At 34.9% G+C, this 25,539-nt stretch overlaps 1 protein-coding gene across 6 annotated transcripts in view; it reads right to left on the bottom strand.

Moving 5' to 3' along the window:
• Window positions 1-25,539, bottom strand: part of ATRX (ATRX chromatin remodeler) — a 300,930-nt gene that overhangs the window by 13,033 nt on the left and 262,358 nt on the right. For all 6 annotated transcript variants that reach the window (XM_044234659.1, XM_044234661.1, XM_044234660.1 and 3 more), the window contains 2 exons: window positions 17,036-17,213; window positions 15,575-15,769 (listed from right to left, as the gene is read on the bottom strand). In XM_044234659.1, coding sequence (XP_044090594.1) covers window positions 15,575-15,769; window positions 17,036-17,213 — 373 coding nt within the window. The remainder of the gene's footprint in view (window positions 1-15,574; window positions 15,770-17,035; window positions 17,214-25,539) is intronic.

Below are 25,539 nucleotides of genomic sequence, written 5' to 3'. Positions count from 1 at the left end.
AGCCACATGCCATTCACTGTGAGGTAAACAGTTTCAGTCAAGATTTTATAGGATGGTAGTGACTTTCTAGAGGTTGCAGCTTTCTAAGTAGAGCCCAAATGGGAACTTGATTCTCATGCTATACAATGTGGAGTTCATATTATCTCCTTATTCCATAACACTGTTAACATCCTCTAACTAGGGGCACCTGGGTGGCTCAGTGGGTTAAAGCCTCTGCCTTCGGCTCAGGTCATGATCCCAGGGTCCTGGGAACGAGCCCCACATCGGGCTCTCTGCTCTGCAGGGAGCCCGCTTCCTCCTCTCTCTCTCTGCCTGCCTCTCTGCCTACTTGTGATCTCTGTCTGTCAAAATCTTTTAAAAAAATCCTCTAACTCAACTATAGGTATGCTAATAAAAAGGATATAGATAGAAGACCTATGAAATAGGAATGAAAGCAGATATTTAGTAGTTCAGATTACATTTTAAAGAAAGAAAACATTAAAAAAGGTAAAATAATAAAAATAAAATATATAAATAAGGTCATCTAGTGATTCTTACATTGACCAAATCTCTCATGCAATTTATATTCCTTGAAGGGTCCAAAGCAATGAATATGATGTAAAAATCCTGGTCATGAAAATATCAGTAACTGAAGAGACAGAAGGAGGTATTCACCTACTTAATTCACCCAAAAGTATCACAGCCTACATTTTCCACTGTTCCTAAAATGTTACAAGACATATTTAAATCAGCCAACCTAACCAACCAAATAACATACTTTAGGATATTAACAAACAGATACTGTGCCACTCAGGTACCTTATATTAATTCAGGATCACTGATCATGCCAACATGCTAGTTATGTCCTTCTGAACTCCCCTAAATGAAATTGGAAAAAAGGTGAAAGGACACAGATCGAGCCCTGTTTTCCAGGCTTCTCTCTACAACAGACAATTTCATGACCAGGCTGTCTGAAGTAAAAATACCAGTATAGTTTTTTGGAATCAATTGATCTGATAAAAAGACCCATGTCAGCCTTTTGAATTTCAGAGAAAAATTTAATGGCAAGACTTACTTTAAATTTAATATAACGTTGTAAATTGAGAGGTTTTATGTATAGTGGTTAAGTTCACAGGCTCTGGAGTACTGCTAAACAGAACTCTGGGCAATGATGGCAATGTTCTGTCTGTGCTGTCCAACTGGAGCTACATGTGACTTCTGAGCACCGAAATGTTACTAGTGCAACTGAGGAACAAAAGTGTAATTTAATACATTTAAATGCAAATGTAAATAACTACATGTAGCTGGCTCTTGTATTGGACAGTGCAGACCTACAGTCTTACTGGATTTAAATCCTAGTTTTAACACTTACTGGCCCTATGTCCCTGAGTAGTTATCTTTTTGAATCTCAGTCTCCTGATCTGTAAAATGGGCCCAATAAGTTTCTACTTCACAAAGTCTTCTGTGGAGATTAAATGTAACACATGAAGTACAAAAACAGTGCCAGGTTTTCTGATGACACTTGCATTGCTAAAGCTGACAGTCAATTCCCAGACCTGATCCTGTCGATCCACCAGCAACATCTGATAAAATTTAATCCTCTTCACTAAAATATTTTCTTCTCTTGATCAGCTAACTAGAAGAGTTCTAATGGTGTTCTTTACTACTTTCTCTTACTTCCAACACCTTTTCTAAAGGTCTAAAGCAGATTTCCCCACAAACACACATTAAGAAACAATGTATTACTGTACAGAGAGAAAGAAGTTTTTATACTTTAACCAAGCTTTTCTAATGAAAACTTTCAGGAGATGTTTGATAGGGCAAACTGTGGGATATCAGAACTGTCCTAGAAAATCCTAGATACATGGCTGTGACAGAAAAACCAATTAGTTATTACCTGTTCTGTGAACATATATATGTTAAAAAAATTTTTTGCTGATGTTTAATAAAAGGATGCCTCTCATTGCCTAAAATGAGAGCATGATAAGCCAGAGCAATTTATTTATGTGAAGGTCAAGTTAATTTGTTGCTTTTATTTTACCAGAGATAGAGGTATAGAGAGCAAGTGATTTGTTAGTAAAACTTTTTATGTTTATGTAAAGATAAACAGCCTTATTTGACTTTTTTCCTTTCTCTTTTTGAATTCTAATTTGCCATTTAATAGTTCAGTGATCTCTTGGAACCAATTCCCTTGCTACAAAGGGTAACTCATGGGGTTACTGTAAGAATTAAATGAGATAGTGTATTTAAAAGAACATAGCACAAGCACTCGGTATGTATTTTTTTCTTCACACTTTGACTTATCCTGTATTTTTAAAAAATATTAACATCTTTTTACACATTATCTATAAAACATTCTTGCCAGAAATACCTGCTAAGAATTTAATCAAGCCTTTGGGTCTAATTTCCAGTTCACAGAATATATAACAAATGGAAGTTCAAATATCCAACAGTAAATAAATCCAGAATGGAGGGAAGAGTACACTGAATTAAGAGGATTATAACAATGAGACAAAACAATCAAATATATTGTGTATACCTTGAACAGAACCAGATTTGAACAAATTAGCTATAAAAGACATATTCAAGACACTGGAGTAATCTGAATACAGGTATCATATTAGATGATGTTAGGAAATTAAGAAGTTATTGATTTTATGGTATAGTGGTTATATAAGGAATGTCTATTTTTGAAGTGTCTATATTTTTTTAAAGATTTTTATTTATTTATTTGACAGAGAGAGATCACAAGAGAGGCAGAGAGGCAGGCAGAGAGAGAGAGAGGAGGAAGCAGGCTCCCTGCCGAGCAGAGAGCCCGACGTGGGACTCGATCCCAGGACCCTGAGATAATGATCCGAGCCAAAGGCAGAGGCCCAACCCACTGAGCCAACCAGGTGCCCTGAAGTGTCATTATATTTTAGAGATTTATACTGTAATATTTACAAGTGAAGTATCATAATCTTATAATTTAAATACATACATATAATTTGGGGCACCTGCGGGGCTCAGCTGGTTAAGCATTTGACTCTTGATTTTGGCTCAGGACATGATCTCAGGGTTGTGAGATCGAGCCCGACATTGGGCTCTGCTCTTAGCAAAGAGCCTGCTTAAGATTCATTCTCTCTCCCTCTGCCCCTCTCCCCACCCCACTCACACTCTCTCTAAAAAATAAATAATTTTAAAAATGTAACTTAAAATATTTCAGAAAAATAGAGGAGAAAATGTGGCAAAATACTAACAATTACTAAATCTAGGTGATAGGTATATGAGTATCCATCATATTTTTCTAGTTTGAAAATTTTCAAAATAGGAAAAAATGTTAAGCCAACCATTCCCTCCTTATTTTCTTTGCAATAATGGAGACAGACAACACTAGACAATGTGACAGAATTCTGGGACGGCACAAAGTCTGAAAGATGGGTCAATATCCTTTTTACCTCTTAGTCAGCTCTATATTTAACTTATCAAAAACATTTTTCTAAAGTTAGGATCTGAATTCAAGTCACCTCCCTATAAATTTTTTTAAAGCTAAATGGAATGTATAATTGCATGCTAACACTATTCTAAGAACTTTACACAGAATATCTAATTTTCATAGTAACTCTATGAAGTACATACTGTTAATATCACCATATAATGGATAAGATTTCTAAGATCTAAGCTTTCTAAGATTTCTAAGATCATGAATCAGAATGGCTGTGCTGGCTCCCTCCCACCACAATCAATCCACAGAAAGAACAGAAAGGAAAAAGAAACAAATTCCAGGAATTTACAGGCCAGCACACATGCAAACACACAAGCAACACACACACACACACACACACACACACACACACACCATCCCCAGTGTGACAACAAACTGGCACCATATGTCATCTGAAGCAAAGTTATTGAAAAAATGTATCAATTATTCAAAATAAGCATGAAAATAGACTTTGGGAAATAAGGAAAGGTACTGTCAATATGAAATTCAAACAAAAATTACCTAAAAAGAGCCAATATGAAATATTAGGGATAAAAAATAATCACTGAAATAAGTAACTCAATGGATAATATAAAAAGCAGAAGAGATAGAGCAAAAAAAAATAACTTAGTGAACTAGGAGATCAGAATGAGGCAAAAGAAAAGCTGTAAGATATGAAAGCTAAAAGCAGAAGGGCAGGCATTTACTAATAATAGTCTCAGAAGGAGATGAAAATAAAAATGAAGAGGATGAGTTTTTTGAAGAACAACAGACATAAGTATCTCTAAATTACAGATCAAGAAACTGAGGCAGAGAGAAGTCAAATAACTTGACAAAGGTCAAGATTCAAACTAGGTGGTCTTTCTCAAGGGCTCTTGTGCTTAATGACAATGCTGTACTGACTCAGGGCTAGAGATAAATTCAGAATCCAAAATACTTCAGGAGGACTAGAATCAGCTTTGCCACCCTAGGATTTTGCAGTAACTAAAGATAAAATCTACATTCTCCAGTATTATACACTTGATAACACTGAAAATGTTTTTTCATAAACCCTTAGTATTGATCAAGAAGTATGAGGATGTGAAGAAAAAGGGACACTTGTGCACTGTTGGTGGGAACAGAAATTGGTACAACCATTATGGAAAATTCCTCAAAAAAACCCTGCAAATGAAACTATATGATCTAATAATTTCACTTCTGGGTATTAATCTGAAGGAAAGCAAAACACTCAAAAAGATACCTGAACCCTCCATTCATCACAGCATTATTTACAACAGCCAAGACATGGAAACAACCTAAGTGTCCACTGATGGATGAATGGATAAAGAAATTGTGGTACATATATAAAATGCAATATTATTTGGCCACAAGAAAATAAGGAAATCCTGTCAATGCAGTAACATGGAGCGAATCTTGAAGGCATCATGCTAAGGGAAGTAAGTCGGACAAATACCTGTGATCTCACTTACACATGGAATCCAAAAAGCTGAATTCATAGAAACAGAGTAGAGTGCTGGTTACCAGGAGCTGAGGTTGTGTGTAAAATGGGGAGATGTTTGTCAAAGGGTAAGATGAGTAAGTTCTGGCGATGTAACGTATAGCATGGCAACTACAGTTAGTAATAATGTAGTGTATATTTCAAAGTTGCTAAGAGAGTTGATATTAAAAAAGTTTTTTTCAAAGATTTTATTTATTTATTTGACAGAGAGAGATCACAAGTAGACAGAGAGGCAGGCACAGAGAGAGAGAGGGAAGCAGGCTCCCTGCTGAGCAGAGAGCCCGATGCGGGACTCGATCCCAGGACCCTGAGATCATGACCTGAGTCGATGGCAGCAGCTTAACCCACTGAGCCACCCAGGCGCCCCGATATTAAAAGTTTTTTATCACAAGAAAAAAATCTGTAACTATGCGTGGTGATGGATGTTAACTAGACATACTGTGGTAATCATTTAGCAATATATACATATACTGAATCATTATGTTGTACACCTGAAGCTATTATATGTCAATTAGATATCAATGAAAAAGAAAGTTGGAAATTAAAAAAGGACTGTGAAGTCATACCAAAACTTCTTACACAAGCTTAATTACATAATTAATGTCAGCACAATAGAGTGTAGTAGTTAAAGAGTATGGGGTCTGGTTATGGCACTGAGATCAAATAAAGGTGCCACCAGTTCTCTGGCATAACTTCATCATCTATAAGATAAAAACAGACTGTACCAGCTTTGTAAGGTGGCTGTAAGAATTAAAAAAATAATAAAGCAATAAATAAATGATTCAATACAAGTAAAGCCCTTAGTACAGTGTCTTGCATAAAAAGCACTCAGTAATTGTTAGCTACTGTTTATCATTATTATTTTTTTCAAGATTTTATTTATTTATTTGACAGAGATCAAAAGCAGGCAGAGAGGCAGGCAGACAGAGAGAGGAGGAAGCAGGCTCCCCGCCGAGCAGAGAGCCTGATACGGAACTCGATCCCAGGACCCTGAGATCATGACCTGAGTCAAAGGCAGAGGCTTAATCCACTGAGCCACCAGGCATCTGTTTATCATTATTCCTAATTCAAAGGTTTAGCTGATAATAACTACAAAGGCAAATCACGCTGCTAAATACCTTACAGCTATAAAACAGTAGTGAACCCTGTTAAAAATACAGATTCCCAGGGTTCACATGCAGAAACTGATTCAGTAGGTCTTACATGGAAGTCAGGAATCTGCATTTTTATCAAGCTGCCAGGTGATCCTGATGCTATTCAGAATCTATTCAGATGCTATTACTCTTAGTCCAAGAACTACACACAAGAAAAAACACAATTTTAAAGGCATGCAAACCACTGCCTTACAACCATCAGCATGCAATTATAGGACAAAAATTCATTTATTCACTTGTCACATTTTTAACAAATACTTGCTATGTGCTAGGTATTATGCCAGATGCTAGGAATATAGTGATAAAGATTCAATGACACAATTCCTACCTCACAGACCAGTAGTAGGAAGCTTATAATCTAGAAAGAACAGACACATCTTTTAATTTGTCTACAAAGCCAAAAAGTTCCTGCTTTTGAATTCCTAATAAATAAATGAGTTAAAATTTTTTTAATCAGTCAGCATTTACTAAATACAAACCTCGTATTTTAAATTTCAGAACTTCCATAATCTTGAGTAGCAGATCTTTCTAGTGTTTTAAAAGGAGACACTTCCTGAAGTCTACCTCACACCCTCCCCAATGGAACCTTTTTTTTTTTAAAGATTTTGTTTATTTGACAGAGAGAGATCACAAGTAGACAGAGAGGCAGGCAGAGAGAGAGGGAAGCAGGCTCCCTGCTGAGCAGAGAGCCCGATGCGGTACTCGATCCCAGGACCCCGGGATCATGACCTGAGTCGAAGGCAGCGGCTTAACCCACCAAGCCACCCAGGCTCCCCTCCCCAATGGAATCTTATATTCCACTCCCAACTCTGCCAGTAAGGTGGCCTCATGGATGTTGATGTTTCCATTAGAAGTGACTTGCAAGGCATCTTGCCAGGGTTAGGGAGGCTGCTATTCAGGGGCATCATTGGCATTGAAGTCCATTTAATCTAAGTGTTTTCCCTAAAATACTCAATAACCTTGTCTCCTTAATAATTCTTCTTGTGTTATAAGGTAATACAATCAAAATAAGACACAAAGCAGCACTTTATTTCTTTTTAAATGTACCCTCTTTGCTTTTTTTTTTTTTTAAAGATTTTATTTATTTGACAGAGAGAAACACAGCAAGAGAGATAAAGCAGCACTTTAAATAAAGCATGGTCAGGGTTGCCTGGGTGGCTCAGTCAGTTAAGCGCCTGCTTTCAGCTCAGGTCATGATCCCAGAGTCCTGGGATCAAGCTCCCTGACGGCTCCCTGCTCAGGGGGGAACCTGCTTCTCCTTCTGTCCCTCCCTCCACTTTTGCGCGCTCGCTCTCTCACTCTCTCTCAAATAAATAAATAAATAAATAATCTTTAAAAGCAAGCAAGGTCAGTCTATTGTTTTTCTGGTTTGTGGAGGGACACTAGAAGCACTTTAAAAAATCACTAAAGTGGTATCAGCTGGCTATAACATAGACAATTCTAAAGTTGCATGTATTATTTAAGAAAAAAAACTTTGAATGTTAGAAAGGGTACTAGTAGTTCATAGTCAAATGCATGCTAATGTCATTAAAAGTGATTATCAATATCTAGTATTATTCACTCTTGATTATAATTGATCTCTAGAAGAATCCAAGCCTCAAAGACCCATCTCTTCCACAGTCTAGGTGAGATTACTGTCTCTGGCTCCTAAATATTTTTAGTCTTCTACTAATCTGTCTATGTGAAGCTTAATCTCCTAAGGATTAGGACTTCACGACTCCTCTGAAATTCTAGAAATTTATGTCTATACTGGTTTCAGAGAAATGGACCAAGTATAACAGCAATGAGAGTTGACAATTACAGAAACAAAAATAGCAGCTAACCTTTGAGCACTTACTATGTGTTAGGCAGGGGCTTTATGTGGATTATCTCCTCTGTGAGAAAGGTACTACTATCTTATGTTCTTGAGGGAAGTGAATCTTAGAAAACTTATGTGGCGTGCCTAAGATTACATCCTAAAAAGATTGGTTGACAGGTGATTAGAAAAAGGAACGGGCTTAAACCATTTGCTCTTTTTACTATGTATCAACCATCCCGAAAAGCACTGAATATAATTATAACCTACAAAGAAATTGTAAAATTAAAACAATTTCTCTGGCATATATTATGATTTCTAGTGGTCTATTCTTATTCAGATGAATAATCATTTTTATGCCAGTGAATACAAAGAAACAATACTAGAACTTGTTTTATTGAATAATAAACATGTAACTTGAGATAAATGAGGCAGAAAAGTAGGAAACAATGACTTCAAACCTCAATTATGCTTCAGTTATGAGCATGGCTCCTTATAGGTGCAGGTCAACAAAAACTGGGTTCATGTGCCACCATGTGGTTAATATGCTATAGGTTACTGATACTTGCCCTACAATTAAATGGGCCCTTCTGAACATTTATTCCTCAAAATAAATGTATGGCAGTTCCCTAAATAGGCTGATTAGCTATTTTAGACTTCACATCAAATTATTTTAGTGTGAATATTTCTCACTAATGTTAAAAAAGACCAAGGTAAAATCCCATATTAACACTGCACAGTAACATCACTGTTTAGTAAACTATGCTCTGAGGTATTAAAACTTTAATAAAGAGTAAGGACAAAGGGAGAAAATTGTACACAAGATCAGGGTTGAAGAAGCAGACCTAAAGCTTCACTTTGGATACTTTAGTTTAAATCTCCATTTTGTTCTCTTTATAATTACCAACATGCAGTACACCTTTAAAAAGACATAGGCAGTACAGTGCTAGAAAAGGGAAGTACAAAAAAAAAACTTTTATGCCAGGTTTACTGACTTCTTTTAATAAAGGTACAGAACTTAAGCTGTATACTCACTTAAGCATATTATGAAACATGACCCTGACTAAGATTTTCATCTCTGGTATCTGCGTAATTCATAAGTTTTTTATTATGTTCAGTTAGCTAGCATATAGTACATCATAAATTTTGTTGTAGTGTTCAACGATTCATTATTCATAAGTTTACTATCAGAAAAGATACTCTGCCTCACATAGTCTACATAAACATGAACCGAAACAAGTTATTACTTTAACAGTTAAAAAATAAAAGTTAAGAATCAGTCAACAAATCTTTATCACTAGAAACTTATGTTAAACTGTAAGTTTAGATCATGCTGGAAGTTTCAAAGTGGCTGAATACATTATTACCACGAACAACTAAAGAGCTGCACCAACACTTTCTGGACATGATTCAGAAGACCCTAAAATCAATATATTTAAATAATGGGTTCAAAGGACAACAAGACTGTTACATTTCAAAAAAAGAAAAGCAGTACCAACAACAGCAAGAAACCAATGAGGCGATTTAACAAAATATAACTTATGAGGTGGGGTGGAGAACAGAGCTGACTAAGATAGTTAATTCAGTACGGAACTGAAGACACGAATTAAAAGCTCCAATTCTCTTCCTTTCACACACCTGCTGTTACAGACAAATCACTCTTCATTTCAATTTTACTACCTGCAGTAATAAGTCTGACACTGCCTTTCAATGATATATAGATCATTAAGAAACAATATAAAGTCTAGTTAAATATCACTATAAAGGCAACTCAAATTTCAAGAAAGGCCATATAAAAGTGCCAGCATTATATTATCCACTATGGATGAAAAGAAAAGGAGCAAAGGATATAGTTCTTGCCTTTAAAGAGCTGCAAAGATAAAAAGACAAGAAAAACAGTCAAGTGGTTAATAAATTAAGTCTGAGATAGTAAATATAATTTTAAAAAATTTAAAAAAAGAAAGTAGGGCAGTAAAAGTAAGTAAACGAGAACAGAAATACAGGAGGAGGAATTACACAGTAATTAAAGAGGATATGATAAGGCAGAAAAAGATACAATAATCACATACCAAGTAAGTTGAAAATAAACACTTCAGAAAATATCAAAAGGCAATAAAAATTAACTCAAAAAGGCATGCAATTTAATTATTTAAATAAAAGCAATTTGAAGGGGAAATGAAAATATATCATTTTTAGCAGTCCTTCATCTTGAACATGATGTATAAAAAAGGAAGGTATCTGCAATTGTACTATAGTAACAGGAACCAACTCTGAAATGTCTTTAATAAGAGCAGGCTCAAATACTAAGAAATCCCGTACTATGAATTTCAAAAACACCCAGTTGTACCTATTTCAGAGAGGACCAATTTTCAAATTCTTATTAAAGGAAATCAAAACCAAACAGTAGTGTGTAAAGTTAAATGAAATTTTATAATTTCATTATATAATTTCATTATATAATATATAAGCCTAGGGAACAAAGTTAACATTTACTGAGTACCTACACTGTGCTTGGTACTTCTCTATCCTCATTGCTACCACCTTACTTCAGGCCTGCAATACCTCTCTCATCTGGACTCCAAAATGCTATTAAAAATAGCATCCTATACTACTGTTTTGGAATTAAAGAGTTACCTGAATAAACTGGAAAAAACAAAGCATCCTAACAGGGATCTTTGCATCTATTTTCCTTTCTCCAATCCATCCTAAACACTGATACCCAAAGTGATTTTTCTAAAATAAAAACTTGATGTTGGCGGTTTTCTTAAAATCATTACAATAGATCCAACAGCCTGTAACACAATGTTCAAACTCTAACTTCTATGATCTGATTCTTGTGTCTCTCTAGTCTTTTCTCTTATCTCCTCTCAATGCTTACTCTCCCTTACTCCATCTCCTTTTACTCTATTACTTTTAAACTAAAGGCTCCTAAAACTTGCCTTGCTGTTTGATCCTTTTACTCTATTACTTTTAAACTAAAGGCTCCTAAAACTTGCCTTGCTGTTTGATACGCATGTTTCTTTATCCTGCTCTTCCTCTTGAAGGGCCTTCACCTTTTGCCCTCATAGCAATGCAAATTGCTACCCACTTCTGTTTTCAACATCAGTTCAAGTCCTCCTAACGTCAACTTCCCATCTCCAACTTTTCCAAGAAAGAACTGACTATTCCTTCCTTGATGTCTATACAGATTTTGTATTATAGGATCCATCACTTTTATTACATCTACTTGCTTATAATAAGTACATTGATTGGACTCTTTAGGGGCAGGAACCTAGTCTTATTTACCAATGTATCCTTAGTAACAGCATAAACAGTAGTTTGCAGGTATCTGAAAAGTTTTTAATCAATGAATGAATAGGCTTCATTATTTAGGTAAATTTTTCACTGCCTACCTACTGAAAGCTACAGTTTAGCATCAGTTATTGAGTTCTCTCATTTATTTTCTTGAAGTGTTTGATTCACTCCATAACCAGCACCCTATTACTATAGGTCCTCATCCCACATTTTACTACCAGGCTAATTTCCCAAAAGCCTACATTCATCATATAGCAGGCCCATTCATAAACTTATAGTGAATACTATTTTAAATCCAAATGCCTCCACTTACCTTTCATGGCTCTCCATAAGCTGGCTCCACCTAACCCACACCTCACCCACCCAATTTCAACTCTTTACCTGGCCAATCTCTTCATCATACCTTGAGTCAGGTACCTAAATCATTATCTTTCCCTTTGCCCAAATTGTTTCACACTGCATTCAAACCTCGTTATTTCCTAATCCAATCAAATACTAACCACCTTTTATTAGCCAGTCAGATTTTTTTCCCACCAAAACTGTACCTGAATGCTCCATTTTCCATTTTTTCAACCATACACTATTTGGTCAACACATTCAGTACCAGTCACATCTGCACTTCATTATTTTTCTTGAAATAATGCTACTTTTCTCTCCCAAATACACTATCACTTCCTTCAGGCAAATCTCATACAATACCCTATTTTATTTCCTTTTAGATCCCTGACAGTTCTTAGTTACTATGATAGTCAGAAAGGCACTGTGGTATAGTATACTGCTTTTTAAATTTTTTAAAAATATATTTATTTATTTATCAGAGAGAGAGAGAGTGAGAGCGAATGAGCACAAGCAGGGAGAGCAGCAGGCTCCCCACCGAGCAAGGAGCCTGATGTGGGACTTGATCCCAGGACCCTAGGGTCATGACCTGAGCCACCCAGGCATCCCCAGCACCCTGTTTTAAAACCTTTTTTAAAAAGCACTAATAGGGGCACCTGGGTGGCTCAGTGGGTTAAGCCTCTGCCTTTGGCTCAGGTCATGATCTCGGCGTCCTGGGACAGAGCCCTGCATTGGGCTCTCTGCTCAGCAGGGAGCCTGCTCCCCCCCACACCCCACTCCCACCTGCCTCTCTGCCTACTTGTTATTTCTGTGTGTGTGTGTCAAATAAATAAGTAAAATCTTTGAAAAAAACAAAGCACTATAAGTTATGGGAATAAAAAGCAGACACTAAAAAAAAAAAAAAACAAAAAAACCTAACATCCTCTGTTTAAATTAAATCACATGTTGCAACCCAATGCATAAAAGAGATAAAAGGAGAGGGACTCTGATTGACATGGGATATGGGGTTTGCAGTGCTGCCTGTCTGGCCTTCCACTACTCACTTAGCCACAAGGTAGCCCTGGAGCACCTCTGCTAATCTACTGGAGGTTCCTTGGAATACAGTTTGAAAACTGTTAAATTCAAGTTCTAGCCCTAACACTTATTGGTAACATACTCTTGGGTAGTCACAAACTAAACTTCAGTTTCCAAAGATAATAAATATGTATGAGTAAGTCCTTTGTAAAATGAAAGCTTTCTATAAATTTGAGGAATTTACCACTTCATAAGCTATGAGCTAAACTGGCTATATTATACAATCTCAACAGTTACACCACACAATGGTATTAACTGTGATAGAATTCTATATTTTAAAATCCAACTTTATTTAAAATAAATCATTCTAAATGTCATTCAACTCTAGGAATCCTGGGTCCTCTGCTTTATTTCTTCTACTTGGACTTAACTGTCTAATCTCTACTTGGGGAGCAATAAAGTACATAATGATAAGAGTACATGCTTTCAAGTTGGGCAGACTTGGTTGGAAGGCCAGCTTCACCACTAATTAGGTGGGTAAACTTGGGTAAGTTACGTAACCTCTTCAAACCTTAATTTCCTCATCTCAAACATGAAAACAGCATTGTCAGCTTTTCAGATGCCACTAGATTAAGGAAGATAATCTGAACAAACTGTTTTGCATACAATATGAAACACAGTAAGAAATCAGTAAAAGTTAACTATTATTTTCCTTTTGGGAAGAGCTGTGGGAGAGTTGAAGCACTCTGTGTTAATGTAGCATTCGGTCCTCCTTTTTCTTTTGTTCTCGGGCAAACGGTTATAGCACCAAAAGCAAAACACAGTAAGTAAAGTCTATAAATGAAAAAAGCACGACACCTTTAACAACTCAGAGTACCAAGTTATAAAACAGATGGTTTCTTTCCAGACATCCTATAACAATTAAATAGCATTTCTTTCCCGCTGGATTTTTAAAATCTTCTTTAAAGCACAGACAATGCCTTGTTGTTCTTAGTATACCCTCACAGTATACCTCAAAGTCAGCAAATAATCAATAAATGTTTATCGATGTAAACAAATATTCCTAAAATCAGAAATTTACCATATAGTGAGCAACTTCAAAGCAACTGCTTCCTGGATGTTTGCTTCCTATCAGAAATATTACTAAGCATGATATATTTCTTACAAAAACCGAAGCTTAGATTTAAGTATAATTTTAGGAAACATACTAATTAGATAAAAATCATTATCAAATTGAAAAGGGAAATTTCACTATTTTTAATGTCCACATCCTTTAAAGAAAACTTCTTGCCATACAGAATTAAGTAACTAGTAAGAAAGCTGTTGGGAATATAAGAATTAAATCAAGGCAAGTGAACACTATGTAGCTGTTTTTTAAAAAAGTAGAAGTATATGTACCAAAAGTAGAAGTATATGTACCCATATGGAAAGATTCAAGAAACACCTAGGTAAAAAGAACAAGTGTTCAAGAAACACCTAGGTAAAAGGAACAAGTCATAGAAGACTATATATGATACGATTCCATTTGTGTTTGTTTTTAAAGGAATACAAATTTACATACAGAAAAAATTCCAAAGACTATTCAAGATCCTATTCATATTCTCTAATAACATAATTAAGAAAGTCAATTCACTATCAGTTTAATATTTCATAACATTAAAATGAAATTATATTCTTTAAAGTGTTTTAAATGTAACATTAAAAAAGCAGATTTAAACCCCCATGTGGCCCTAAGCCATTATCAAAGGAATTTGATAGAGACTGTCACAAAAACTCTTTTTTCCTAGATGCGCTATCAGTAAACTTTATTTTTTTATTATTTTTTTAGTGTTCCATGATTCATTATTTGCTTATCAGTAAACATTAAATGGAATAGTTCACTGATTAGAGAAACAAAATATTTTTTATATAGACAAAATATATTTTTAAAAAACCTCCACATGGTTAATGTTCATGTTACTTGAATTGACAAGTATATTAAAGGTTAACTGGAGAAATCACTGATTCATGTTACCATTAGATAGTTATTTATTACTCCTACCTTTTGTTGCTTTAATTGTGTCTAACTATATGAAGAACTGAGAGGTTCTTCATAGGAGGTTTGGGTTTTTTTTGCTTTGTTTTGTTTTTCTTTTTTAAACAAATGACTAAAGTTACTTTGGTAGAGTGATACCATAACTGGGGAGCTGCTCTTTCAAGTCTCAGCTACATGGAACATTAAGTGCTTGAATTTGAAGCCAAGACAACAGGAAAAGCAACCCCTCAACAATTCCCCCTAAAATGGCCTTTTAGATTAACTAGAATATGTTTGAACATATTTAGATCATTATTTTAGACCAGAGAACATGTGGTTTTCTCTTATGTTCAAAAGGGTCAAAATGATATCTACCATCATAATAAATTTCTATACTAATCTAAATAATGTCTTTTTTAAAATCCAAGAACAATGGACCAGAAGACAGATGTAGATACTACTCCTGGCTCTGCCACTTATTAGCTGGAAACCATGGGCAAGTCACTGAATATCTCTGACCCTAGGTTTCCCCACTTACATAAAATATAAGGGCTTGACAAGATTACCTCTAAAAGCATCCTTTTCCAAGTGTGAAAGTCTTACTCGCTTTGTGACAGTGAAAAATATCAAGAGACACTTTTATTTGCTGATTCCTAACTGCTATATGACAGCAAAGAATGTTACGGAAGATATATTTCAATTTCATATAGAAATATTAAAATTATATATGCCCTCTACTGGAGATTATTAAAAGAGAAACATACTATTTCCTTTACGGTTTCTGTACAGCAACTTTTTCCCAAAGGGCTGAAATTTTTACTTGGCATAAAATACACATTTCAGATTATAGTATCTTTTTGCAGTTTTATGTAGAGAACTGACTAAGCACCCTCTTACTGAAATACAATTTTATTCTTTTTGAAACATTCTGAAATACAACCTTAGTTAAATGACTAACTTTAACCATAATAGTAAAGTCCATGGTAGGTTTGGGTTTTTTTTAAGCTAATAATCTAAAGATGTTTACCTTTGGCAGCATGGGAGTATCCCTCTTCTTCTTTTTTTCTGAATTAGGGTCATCTAGTAAGTCTGGCTCAAAAGTATAAAGTTCAGTAAGCTCATTCATGGTAAAATGACGCTCAACCTGCTGCTGATCAACAACTCGGAAAGACAGCGACTGCTTAGTTACTTGCCGATCATAAATCTTATCTTCCATGGTTCCCTTTGTAAAAAGAAGGAATAATATATAAATAGCAAAACTTCATAGTGATATACTCCCATAGAGCAAGTTTTATTAGCAATGCCGCTTAATTCATGAGAGATTTCATCTGTTCACCATAGTTTACCTTAAGAAAAAAGAAAAGTATATTACTGATAATCATCCTGTATTATCTGACCAATATACATTCAAGCTTTGCTTTACATATTTCTGTACTTAGTGGAAGTATAAGAGTAGTTAGATACCAAGGTGAACAGAAATAAAGAAGTAGATGAAATGACATTTTAGAGGGTTATAAAAATAGTAATTCAAGAAAGCAGTTTAGTACCTTCTCAGTGGAATATAAGCGCTCAATAGTTACTATAAAAAACCTTTCTATCAAGTCTTACTTTCTATCATTTCGGGATAGAAAATTAACAAATAAAATGCCTTATCTACTATATATATATCATTTTAAGCCAGAATGTAAAGGAGCTTTTAATTTAAATGACAGGAAAGGGGTTACACTGCAGTTTGCCAATTATATTAAGTACCACAGAAGATCAAAAGAGTGAGGACTGATCTACCAATATAACTCAGTCTCTGGTTTAGAAGCCCAGATTTGGAGGCAGGTGGAGAGAATCGCATCTGTTCCCAAAACATGTGTAACAATAAAAAGGCAACTTGATTCTATAAACCTGTATTACCTTATACTGCATCCACCTCTTTGATTTTACTCGTTTTTCTTAAATTTCAGTTTGTTTTTTAATATCTGAGTTTATATTTAAAGGAAATGACTTTAATATTCTTTTCCTAGAAGGTATTTAATATTCTTTGTAATAATTTTTTTGTCATTATAAATTAACTTTTTCTTCGTACTTACCCATGTTCTTCAAATTAAGAGAGTATCTGGTAGCCACTCAAGACAATGATCATTTGACCTTTACATCTATAAGCAAATCAGATTAACTTATTTGCTTTTCTATGTATGCTAAGTAAAAGAACTATAAATGTTTAACTTTTTTGAACGAGCAAGAAAATTCTAAATCTGTTTACCCATGCAAATCCATTTCAATCTGAGAAAGCTGACATTATAGACATGGATGAACTACAAAACAGAAAATCCTAAGAAGCCAAAATTGACCTCTGCTGCTTTATGTATAGGATTAGGGTTGATGTTTTCAAATTCATTTGCTTCTCTATAATGCATACATGTTTGGCACTCTAAAAACATTATCAATTTCACCAACCTTTCACTATGAAAAAAGAAAATACAAAATGTAAACCTACCTGAGCTAAGAACCTATACACATACACAGGTTTAGTCTGTCCAAAGCGATACACTCGGAATATACTCTGGATGTCATAAGATGGATTCCAAGAAGCATCAAATATAATCACTCGATTGGCAGCCACCAAATTAATTCCAAGAGATCCTGCTTTGGTGGAAATGATAAACAATCGTCCTCTGAAAATAAAAACATGCATAAATGCTTTAGTAATAAGTGCTTCACAGATATTTTAATTATGATATGACTTTTTAATCCTAAGGTGGCTTTCTGAACAATTAGGAGTTCAAAGAATTCATTTCTCACTTACTGAAGAAAACAAGACATGTCTAAGGAGTCAGGTTGATGATTTATATGTACAGGAAGAATCCTACTGCTGGCAAACGAGAGTCTGATTTAGGAATAAAGATATATATGGAAAGCACATGTTTACAGAGTATTCAAGGTATATACAGATCAGTAAATGTAGAAAATCCATGTTTAACTCCAAAGTTCATACAGTGTTCAGTACTGTTATGAGCAATAGCTAAATACATCAAAATAAAGGACAGTGCGCAAGGGCCTAACTGTAGTAGGGGTGAGTGAAAGGCAATTGTAATATAGTGTAATGACATACAGAGAGAATATGTAATAAACACAAGGAGAGGTTAGACAGATGAAAAATACTAAAGTAGTTAAAATTGAAGCAAGAAGAAAGAGGGCTCCAGGAAGGATGTGTTAAAAAAAAAAAAAAAAAGAAGAAAGACCAAAAACTAACTGTAAGATATCTGGGAATAAACCTAATCAAAGAGGTAAAATATCTGTACTCCAAGAACTACAGAACACTTATTAAAGAAATTGAAGAGGACATAAAGAAATGGATAAACATTCCATACTCATGGACAGGAAGAACAAATATTATTAAAATGTCTAAACTATGAAAACCAATCTACACATTTAATGTAATCATGAATGTATTTTTCACAGAGCTATAACAATCCTAAAATATGTATGGAACCACAAAACATCGTGAATAGCCAGGCCATCTTGAAAATGAAAAGTAAAGCTGGAGGTATCATAATTCCAGACTTCAAGCTATATGACAAAGCTGTAGTGATCAAGACAGTATGGTACTGGCATATAAACAGACACATTTATCAATGGAACAGACTAGAAAATCTAGTAAAGGACCCTCAACTCTATGGTCAACTAATCTTTGACAAAGTAGGAAAAGAATGCCCAGTGGAAAAAAGGCAATCTCCTCAACAAATGGTGTTGGGAAATTGGACAGCCACAAGCATAAGAATGAAAGGACCACTTTCTTCCACCACACACAAAAATAAATTCAAAATGGATGAAAGACCTAAATGTGAGACAGGCGTCCATCAAAATCCTAGAGGAGAACACAGGCAGCAACCTCTCTGACAATAGCCATAGCAACTTCTTACAAGATACATCTACTGAGGCAAGGGAGAAAAAGAAAACATGAACTAGTGGAACTTCATCAAGGTAAAAATCTTCTGCACAGTGAAAGAAACAACAAAACTAAAAGGCAGCCCACAGAATGGGGAAGATATCTGCAAATGACATAACTGATGAAAAGGTTAGTATCCAAAATCTATAAAGAACTTAAAAAACTCAATACCCAAAAAACAAATAACCCAGTTAAGAAATGGGCAGAAGACATGAAAAAACACTTTTCCAAAGAAGACATACAAATAGCTAACAGACATATGAAAAGATGTTCAACACCACTCATCATCAGGGAAATACAAATCAAAATCACAATGAGATACTACCTCACACAGGTCAGAATGACTAAAATTAGTAACAGAGGAAATGACAGGTGTTGGAAAGCATGCAGAGAAAGGGGAATCCTCTTACACTGTTGGTGGGAACGCAAGCTGGTACAGCCACTTTGGAAAACAGTATGGAGATTCCTCAAGATGTTAAAAATAGAACTACCCAGCAATTACACTACTAGTTATTTAGCCAAAGGATATAAAAATACTGATTCAAAGGCACACATGCACTCCTAATGTTTGTAAGAGCAATGCCCACAATAGCCAAAATATGGAAAGAGCCCATGACCAACGAATGGATAAAAAAGATGTGGGGTGTGTGTAGGTGTGTGTGTGTGTGCACACACACACAGACACAGACAGAGTGGAATATTATTCTGCCATCAAAAAGAATGAAATCTTGCCATTAGCCATGATGTGGATGGAACTAGAGTGTATTATGCTAAGCAAAATAAGTCAGAGAAAGACAAATAGCATATGATTTCAATCATTTTTGGAATCAAGGAAACAAACAGATAAACATAGGGGAAAACAGAGAGGGAGGCAAACCATAAGAGACTCTGAACTGTAGAGAACAAACTGAGGGCAGCTGGAGGGGACATGGGTATTAAGGAGGGCACTTGTGATGAGCACTGGGTGTTACATGTAAGTGATGAATTACTAATTTCTACTCCTGAAACCTCAATTACACTAAATGTTAAATAACTAGAATTTAAATAAAAACCTAAACAATAAATTTTAAAAAAGAAAAACTAATAGATTACATGCTGTGCTGTAACAAGAATTTAAATTTCTGAGAATGTGGGAATGAATTAGTTGACAGGTTCATAGAAAACTAAGCAAATGTTAAAACAGAAACCATTAATTGAACAAAAATGAACATGTGCATGAAAAAGGGAAAGTAATCATAGTATTGTAAATGGCTTGTGTGTGAATATTTACATAATCACAATAAAGCAAACACTCCAAATATTATAAATTACAAATAATTATAATATTGCAAATATTACAAAACTGCAAATATTACAAAAAACATTTTGGGAAAATAAATAAGGAAAAGCATGCATGTGCATGTGGGTAAATTCCCATCTTAGATTTTAGAAAGGATATATGAAAGTAAATACCAGGAGAATTGCCAAGAGCTGAAACCTGTTACCTGGAGCAAGTCATATGTACCATGTGTAGGAAGGGGTTGGTCAAGGGACTGGTTTTGATCTCAAGCCTTATAGAACCGTTTTTAAAAAATATGTTAATATATTACTTCAATATAAATAAAACCAATTTAGAAAGATTTTATGTAACATTTTTTAAAAAATATAAACAAATCTAAAGAAAAAAACCTACTCAGTTCCATTCCCCAGAAACAAACTCCTTTCAAGTTATGGTATTTTTCTAAGTGTATATATTTTTGGTTTTCCATAGATATGATATCTGTGTATATAGTTTATATTATGAGCATTTCCTCAAATATCTTGGTAAACACCATGCTTGGCAGCTAAATAATATTCCACTGGATGACTATATTATTTGTTTACTGTTGGCCAACTTAGGAGTGAGAAAACCCCCGGAATATAGCACACTCTCAAAATGCCTTTATACACCAAGCCTTACTTTCTGTAATTTCATGAATGGAAATAAGTAACTAAAATGCCATACTGACTATATATATAGTATTATACACTAAAATGCAAAGACGCTCAAAATTTAAATAACAGGAGAGAGCTTAGAATTAAGTAAAATCCTGCAGAAAATAAACACAGGTGCTAAATTCATGTTTTATATTTACTTGGAGTTAACACATATCTAAGAACATAGGCTACAGAAATTAACAAATGCAAGCAAATATATTCATTCACAGTTATAGATAAGATCATAAGGTTGAAAATAAAGAATATGTACAACACAAAGGACTAGATTACACTCTGCCTATTCAATGAGTTACATTACCAATAAATACCTACAATATTATGTGGAAAAAAAGCAGGATATAGAACATTATTAAGTATAACTGCAACTGCACTAAGAAACAAAACATATACATACATACAATGTTAACAATTCTCTTTGGTCAATGAAATTATGATACTTATTTTCTTTACATTTCTCTGTATTACTACAGAGAACAAACTGTGCTTTGTTTAATTAATGGACATATTTAAGGGATTATGGACAACTGGGGCACCACAACTATTCCAGTTATTGATATCTATTCTACACCAGTAGAAGGATCAAGCATACAGAATGGCATAAACTACGTAGGTTAAACACACACACACGCATACCAGGAAACCCTGTAGAGAACTTCAAAATTCTTTGGTAGCTGAATGGGCTTAATAAGCATGTTTATCAAATTGCTATACATCCCAAGTACTGCATTAGACTGCTAATACAAAAGATGAAAAAATACCCACTCATTGCCCTAAAGGAGTGCAACTATAAGACAAAAAAAACACATAAAAATAAGCAGTCTAGGGGCACCTGGGTGGCTCAGTGGGTTAAGTCTCTGCCTTCAGCTCAGGTCATGATCTCAGGGTCCTGGGACTGAGCCCCACACTGGGATCTCTGCTCAGCAGGGAGCCTGCTTTCCCCTCTTTCTCTGCCTGCTGCTCTGCCTACTTGTGATCTCTCACTCTCTCTGTCAAATAAATAAATAAAATTTTAAAAATCAGTTTAATTTACAATAATGGAGGTACTGATTTACACGTTATTGATGTGATCAATGACATATTCTGGTTTTTAAAAGCACGTAAGTGGGAAGCAAAACTGTTTAATTTTGTGCCCAAAAGAAAAATAAACAAAGTCAAATAAGTAAGTAGTAAGAATTATTTTACAACTATTTAACTTCTAATATTATTCAATACAGAATATATAAATCCATACTGAGACAAGCTAATTACAATATTTTTAGATTTTCCTAATACTAAACATCAGTATTAAAATATACACTCAAACACAATTAAAATATGAACTATTTGAATAATGCTGCTATAAACCCTCTGGGCATGTGTTTTGGTAAAGACATGTAAGCATTTTTATTAGGTATATACCCAAGAGTAGAACTGCTGGGTCATAGGGTATGTATATAGCATTGTTAAAGCTGAACAAGTAGTTCCCCAAAGTGGTTATTCCAATTTACCTTCCCACCAGCAGTGTGTGAGAGTTCCAATTGTTCCAGATCCTTGATAACTCATGGTATTACCTGTCATTATTGTAAACTTTAAAAAAAATAGCTTAAGATTCATTAAGACTTTGTAACAGTAGTATAGAGAGTTCCACTGTACCCCTCATCCAGCACTTCATAATGGCACTAACTTACATAACTAGAATACATTGTCCAAACCAGGAAATTGATGTTGGTACAATACTGTGAACTCAGGGTTATTTAATTTCACCAGTTTTTACAGGTGTTTTTTTGTTTGTGTATAGCTCCATGAAATTTATCATGTATGCAGACTCATGCAACCATAGGCACAAAACTGTTCCATCACCACAAAAAAAACCCTCTTTTGTGTTATCCCTCAGTATTTACACCTTCCCCTACCACCCCTAATTTCTAGCAACTATAATTGTTTCATATCAAGAATGCCATATGAAAGGAATTATATCGTACGTAACCTTTTGAAAGTGGAATTTTTCACTCACCATATTGCTCTTGAGAGTCATCCAAGTTCTCTGGATCAGTATCAATAGTTCATTCCTTTCCGTTGCTGAGAACTATTTCAATATATAGCTACAATATAATTTGTTTATCCATTCACATGTTTTAAGACACTTAGATTATTCCCAGTTTTTGACTATTATAAATAAAGGTGCTATAAACACCTGTGTATAGGTTTCTTTTTTTTAAAAGATTCTATTTATTTATTTGAGAGAGAGAGATCACAATAGGCAGAGAGGAAGGCAGAGAGAGGGGGAAGCAGGCTCCCTGCTGAGCAGAGAGCCCGATGTGGGGCTCGATCCCAGGACCCCGGGATCATGACCCGAGCCAAAGGCAGAGGCTTTAACCCACTGAGCCACCCAGGCACCCCTGTGTATAGGTTTCTATGTGAAAATAAGTTTTCATTTATCTGGCACAGATTTCCAAAACTGTGACTTCAGGGTTGTATGGTTAAGAATATGTTCGTTTCTTTCTTTCTTTTTTTTTTTTTTTTTAAACACCCAGTTGTTTCCCAGGAAGAGCAGCTGTGCCATTTTATATTCTCACCAGCACTGTGGGTAAGATCGAGTTTCTCTGTGTCCTTACCAGCATTTGGTAGTATGACTTTCTTTTATTTTAGCCATTCTGACAGACGTGAACTTTCTATCCAGTTGTGATTTCAGTTTATATTTCCCTGTTGGCTAGTGATGAACATCTTTTCAAGTGCTTATTTGCCATGCATAGATCCTCTTAAATGAAATGTCAGTTTAAGTCCTTGGTCCATTTTCTAGGTGAAAATTGTTATTTGTTTTCTTACTGTCACATTTAAAGGATTTTTATATATTATGAACACGAGTCCTTTATTAGATATGCTATTTGCAAATATTTTCTCCAAGCCTGTGGTTTGTATTTCCTTTTCTTAACAGGGTCATTTATAGACCAAAGTTTTTAATTTTGATTGTACAATTATTGACTTTTTTCTTTAATGGATTTTATCCCTTTGGTGTCATGACTAAAAACTTTTTACCTAAATTAGCTTCTGAAGATTTTCTTCTATGCTTTCTTAATAAGTACAATGTTTCACATTCAGATTTATGACCCATTTTGACTCAATTTTTGAATGGGGGTTAGGGTTAGGTCAAGGTTCGTTTTAGTCTATGAATATCCAATTGTTTCAATTCCATTTGTTGAAGAGACTATCCTCCCTTCACTGAAACACTTCTGCACCTTTGTCAAAAATGTTTTTAACTTGCATTTCTCTTAATAAAGATGCATACCTTTTTGTATGTTTATTGGCCATATGCATACCATCTTTTGTAAAATCCTTTTGAAGTTCTTTTCTCATCTTTTTATGGGAATGTCTGGTTTATCCTACTTATTTTTAAGAATTCTTTGTATTTTCTAAGTAAGAGTCCTTTTTGGATCTATGTATTAAGAATAGCTTCTCCTAGATATCTGCAAATGACATATCCAATAAGGAGTTAATATTCAAAATATATAAAGAACTTACACAACTCAACATCAAAAAACCCAAATAATTCTATTAATAAACGGGCAGAGAATCTGAATAGACCTTTTTCCAAATAGGACATACAGATGACCGACAGACACATGAAAAGATGCGCAACATCATTAACCAACAAGGAAATGCAAATCAAAACCACAATGAGGTATCATCTCATACCTGTCAAAATGGCTAAAATCAAGAACACAAGAAATAACAAGTGTTAATGAGGATGGAGAGAAAAAAGAACCCTCATGCATTGTTGGTGGGGATGCAAACTGATAGAGCCACTGTGGAAAACAGTATGGAGGCTCCTCAAAAAATTAAAAATTATGCTGAGTGAAATAAGTCAAGCAGAGAGAGTCAATTATCACATGGTTTCACTTATTTGTGGAGCATAACAAATAGCATGGAGGACAAGGGGTGTTTGAGAAGAGAAGGGAGTTGGGGTAAATTGGAAGGGGAGGTAAACCACGAGAGACTATGGACTCTGAATAACAATCTGAGGGGTTGGAAGTGGTGGGGGGGTGGGAGGTTGGGGAACAGGTGGTGGGTATTATAGAGGGCACGGATTGCATGGAGCACTGGGTGTGGTGAAAAAATAATGAATACTGTTTTTCTGAAAATAAATAAATTGAAAAAAAATTAAAAATAGAATTACCATATGATTTAATAATTCCACTACTGGTTATTTACCCAAAGAAAATGAAAGCACTACTGCAAAAAGATATATGCACCCCTATGTTTATTTACAGCAGTATTATTTACAATAGCCAAGATATGGAAGCAACCCAAGTGCCCACTGATAAATGAATGGATAAAGAAGATGGGTGTATGTGTGTGCCACACACACACAATGGAATAATACTCAGCCATAAAAAAACAAGATCGTACCACTTGAGACAACATGGATGGACCTGGGATGGACCTGCTAAGTGAAGTAAGTTAGAAAGAGAAAGATACCGTATGATAGCCCATCATATGATATTTGTGGAATTTAAGAAAAAAATGAACAAACAAAAAAGAGACAAAAAACCATATTCTCAAATACAGAGAACAAACTGATTGTTGCCAAGGGGAACTGTGTAGGAGAGGGATGAAACAGATGAAGGGGATCAAGAGTATGCTTATTTTGATGAGCACAGACTAATGCATAAAATTACTGAATTATATTCTGTACCTGAAACTAATCAAACACTGTATGTTAATTATACCTCAATAAAAAAATGAAAACAAACTCAACCCCCCCCAAAAAGTATGTCTATATAAGCATAGAAACTCTAACCATAGTTATATCTGGTCTACTGAATTATAAATAACAACATTTATTGTCTTTGTGTTTTTCCATATTATCTTTAAAAATTAGAAATCAGATTCTCCTACTTTGTAGCTTACATTTTAATTCTTTTAAAAATTTATTTATTTATTTATTTGAGAGGAGAGAGCAAAACAATGCAAGAGAGAGAAAGTAAGAGAGAGCGAGCAGGGGAGGAGGAGCAGAGGGAGAGGGACAAGCAGACTCTACGCTGGAGCGTGAAGCCTGACTCAGGGTTCAATTCCATGACCCTGAGATCATGACCTGA

Source organism: Neovison vison, chromosome X (genome assembly GCF_020171115.1).
Source record: "Neovison vison isolate M4711 chromosome X, ASM_NN_V1, whole genome shotgun sequence".
NCBI lineage: Eukaryota > Metazoa > Chordata > Mammalia > Carnivora > Mustelidae > Neogale > Neogale vison.
The sequence above is the reverse complement of the archived record's forward strand: the minus strand, read 5'-3'. Positions and strand labels throughout refer to the sequence as shown.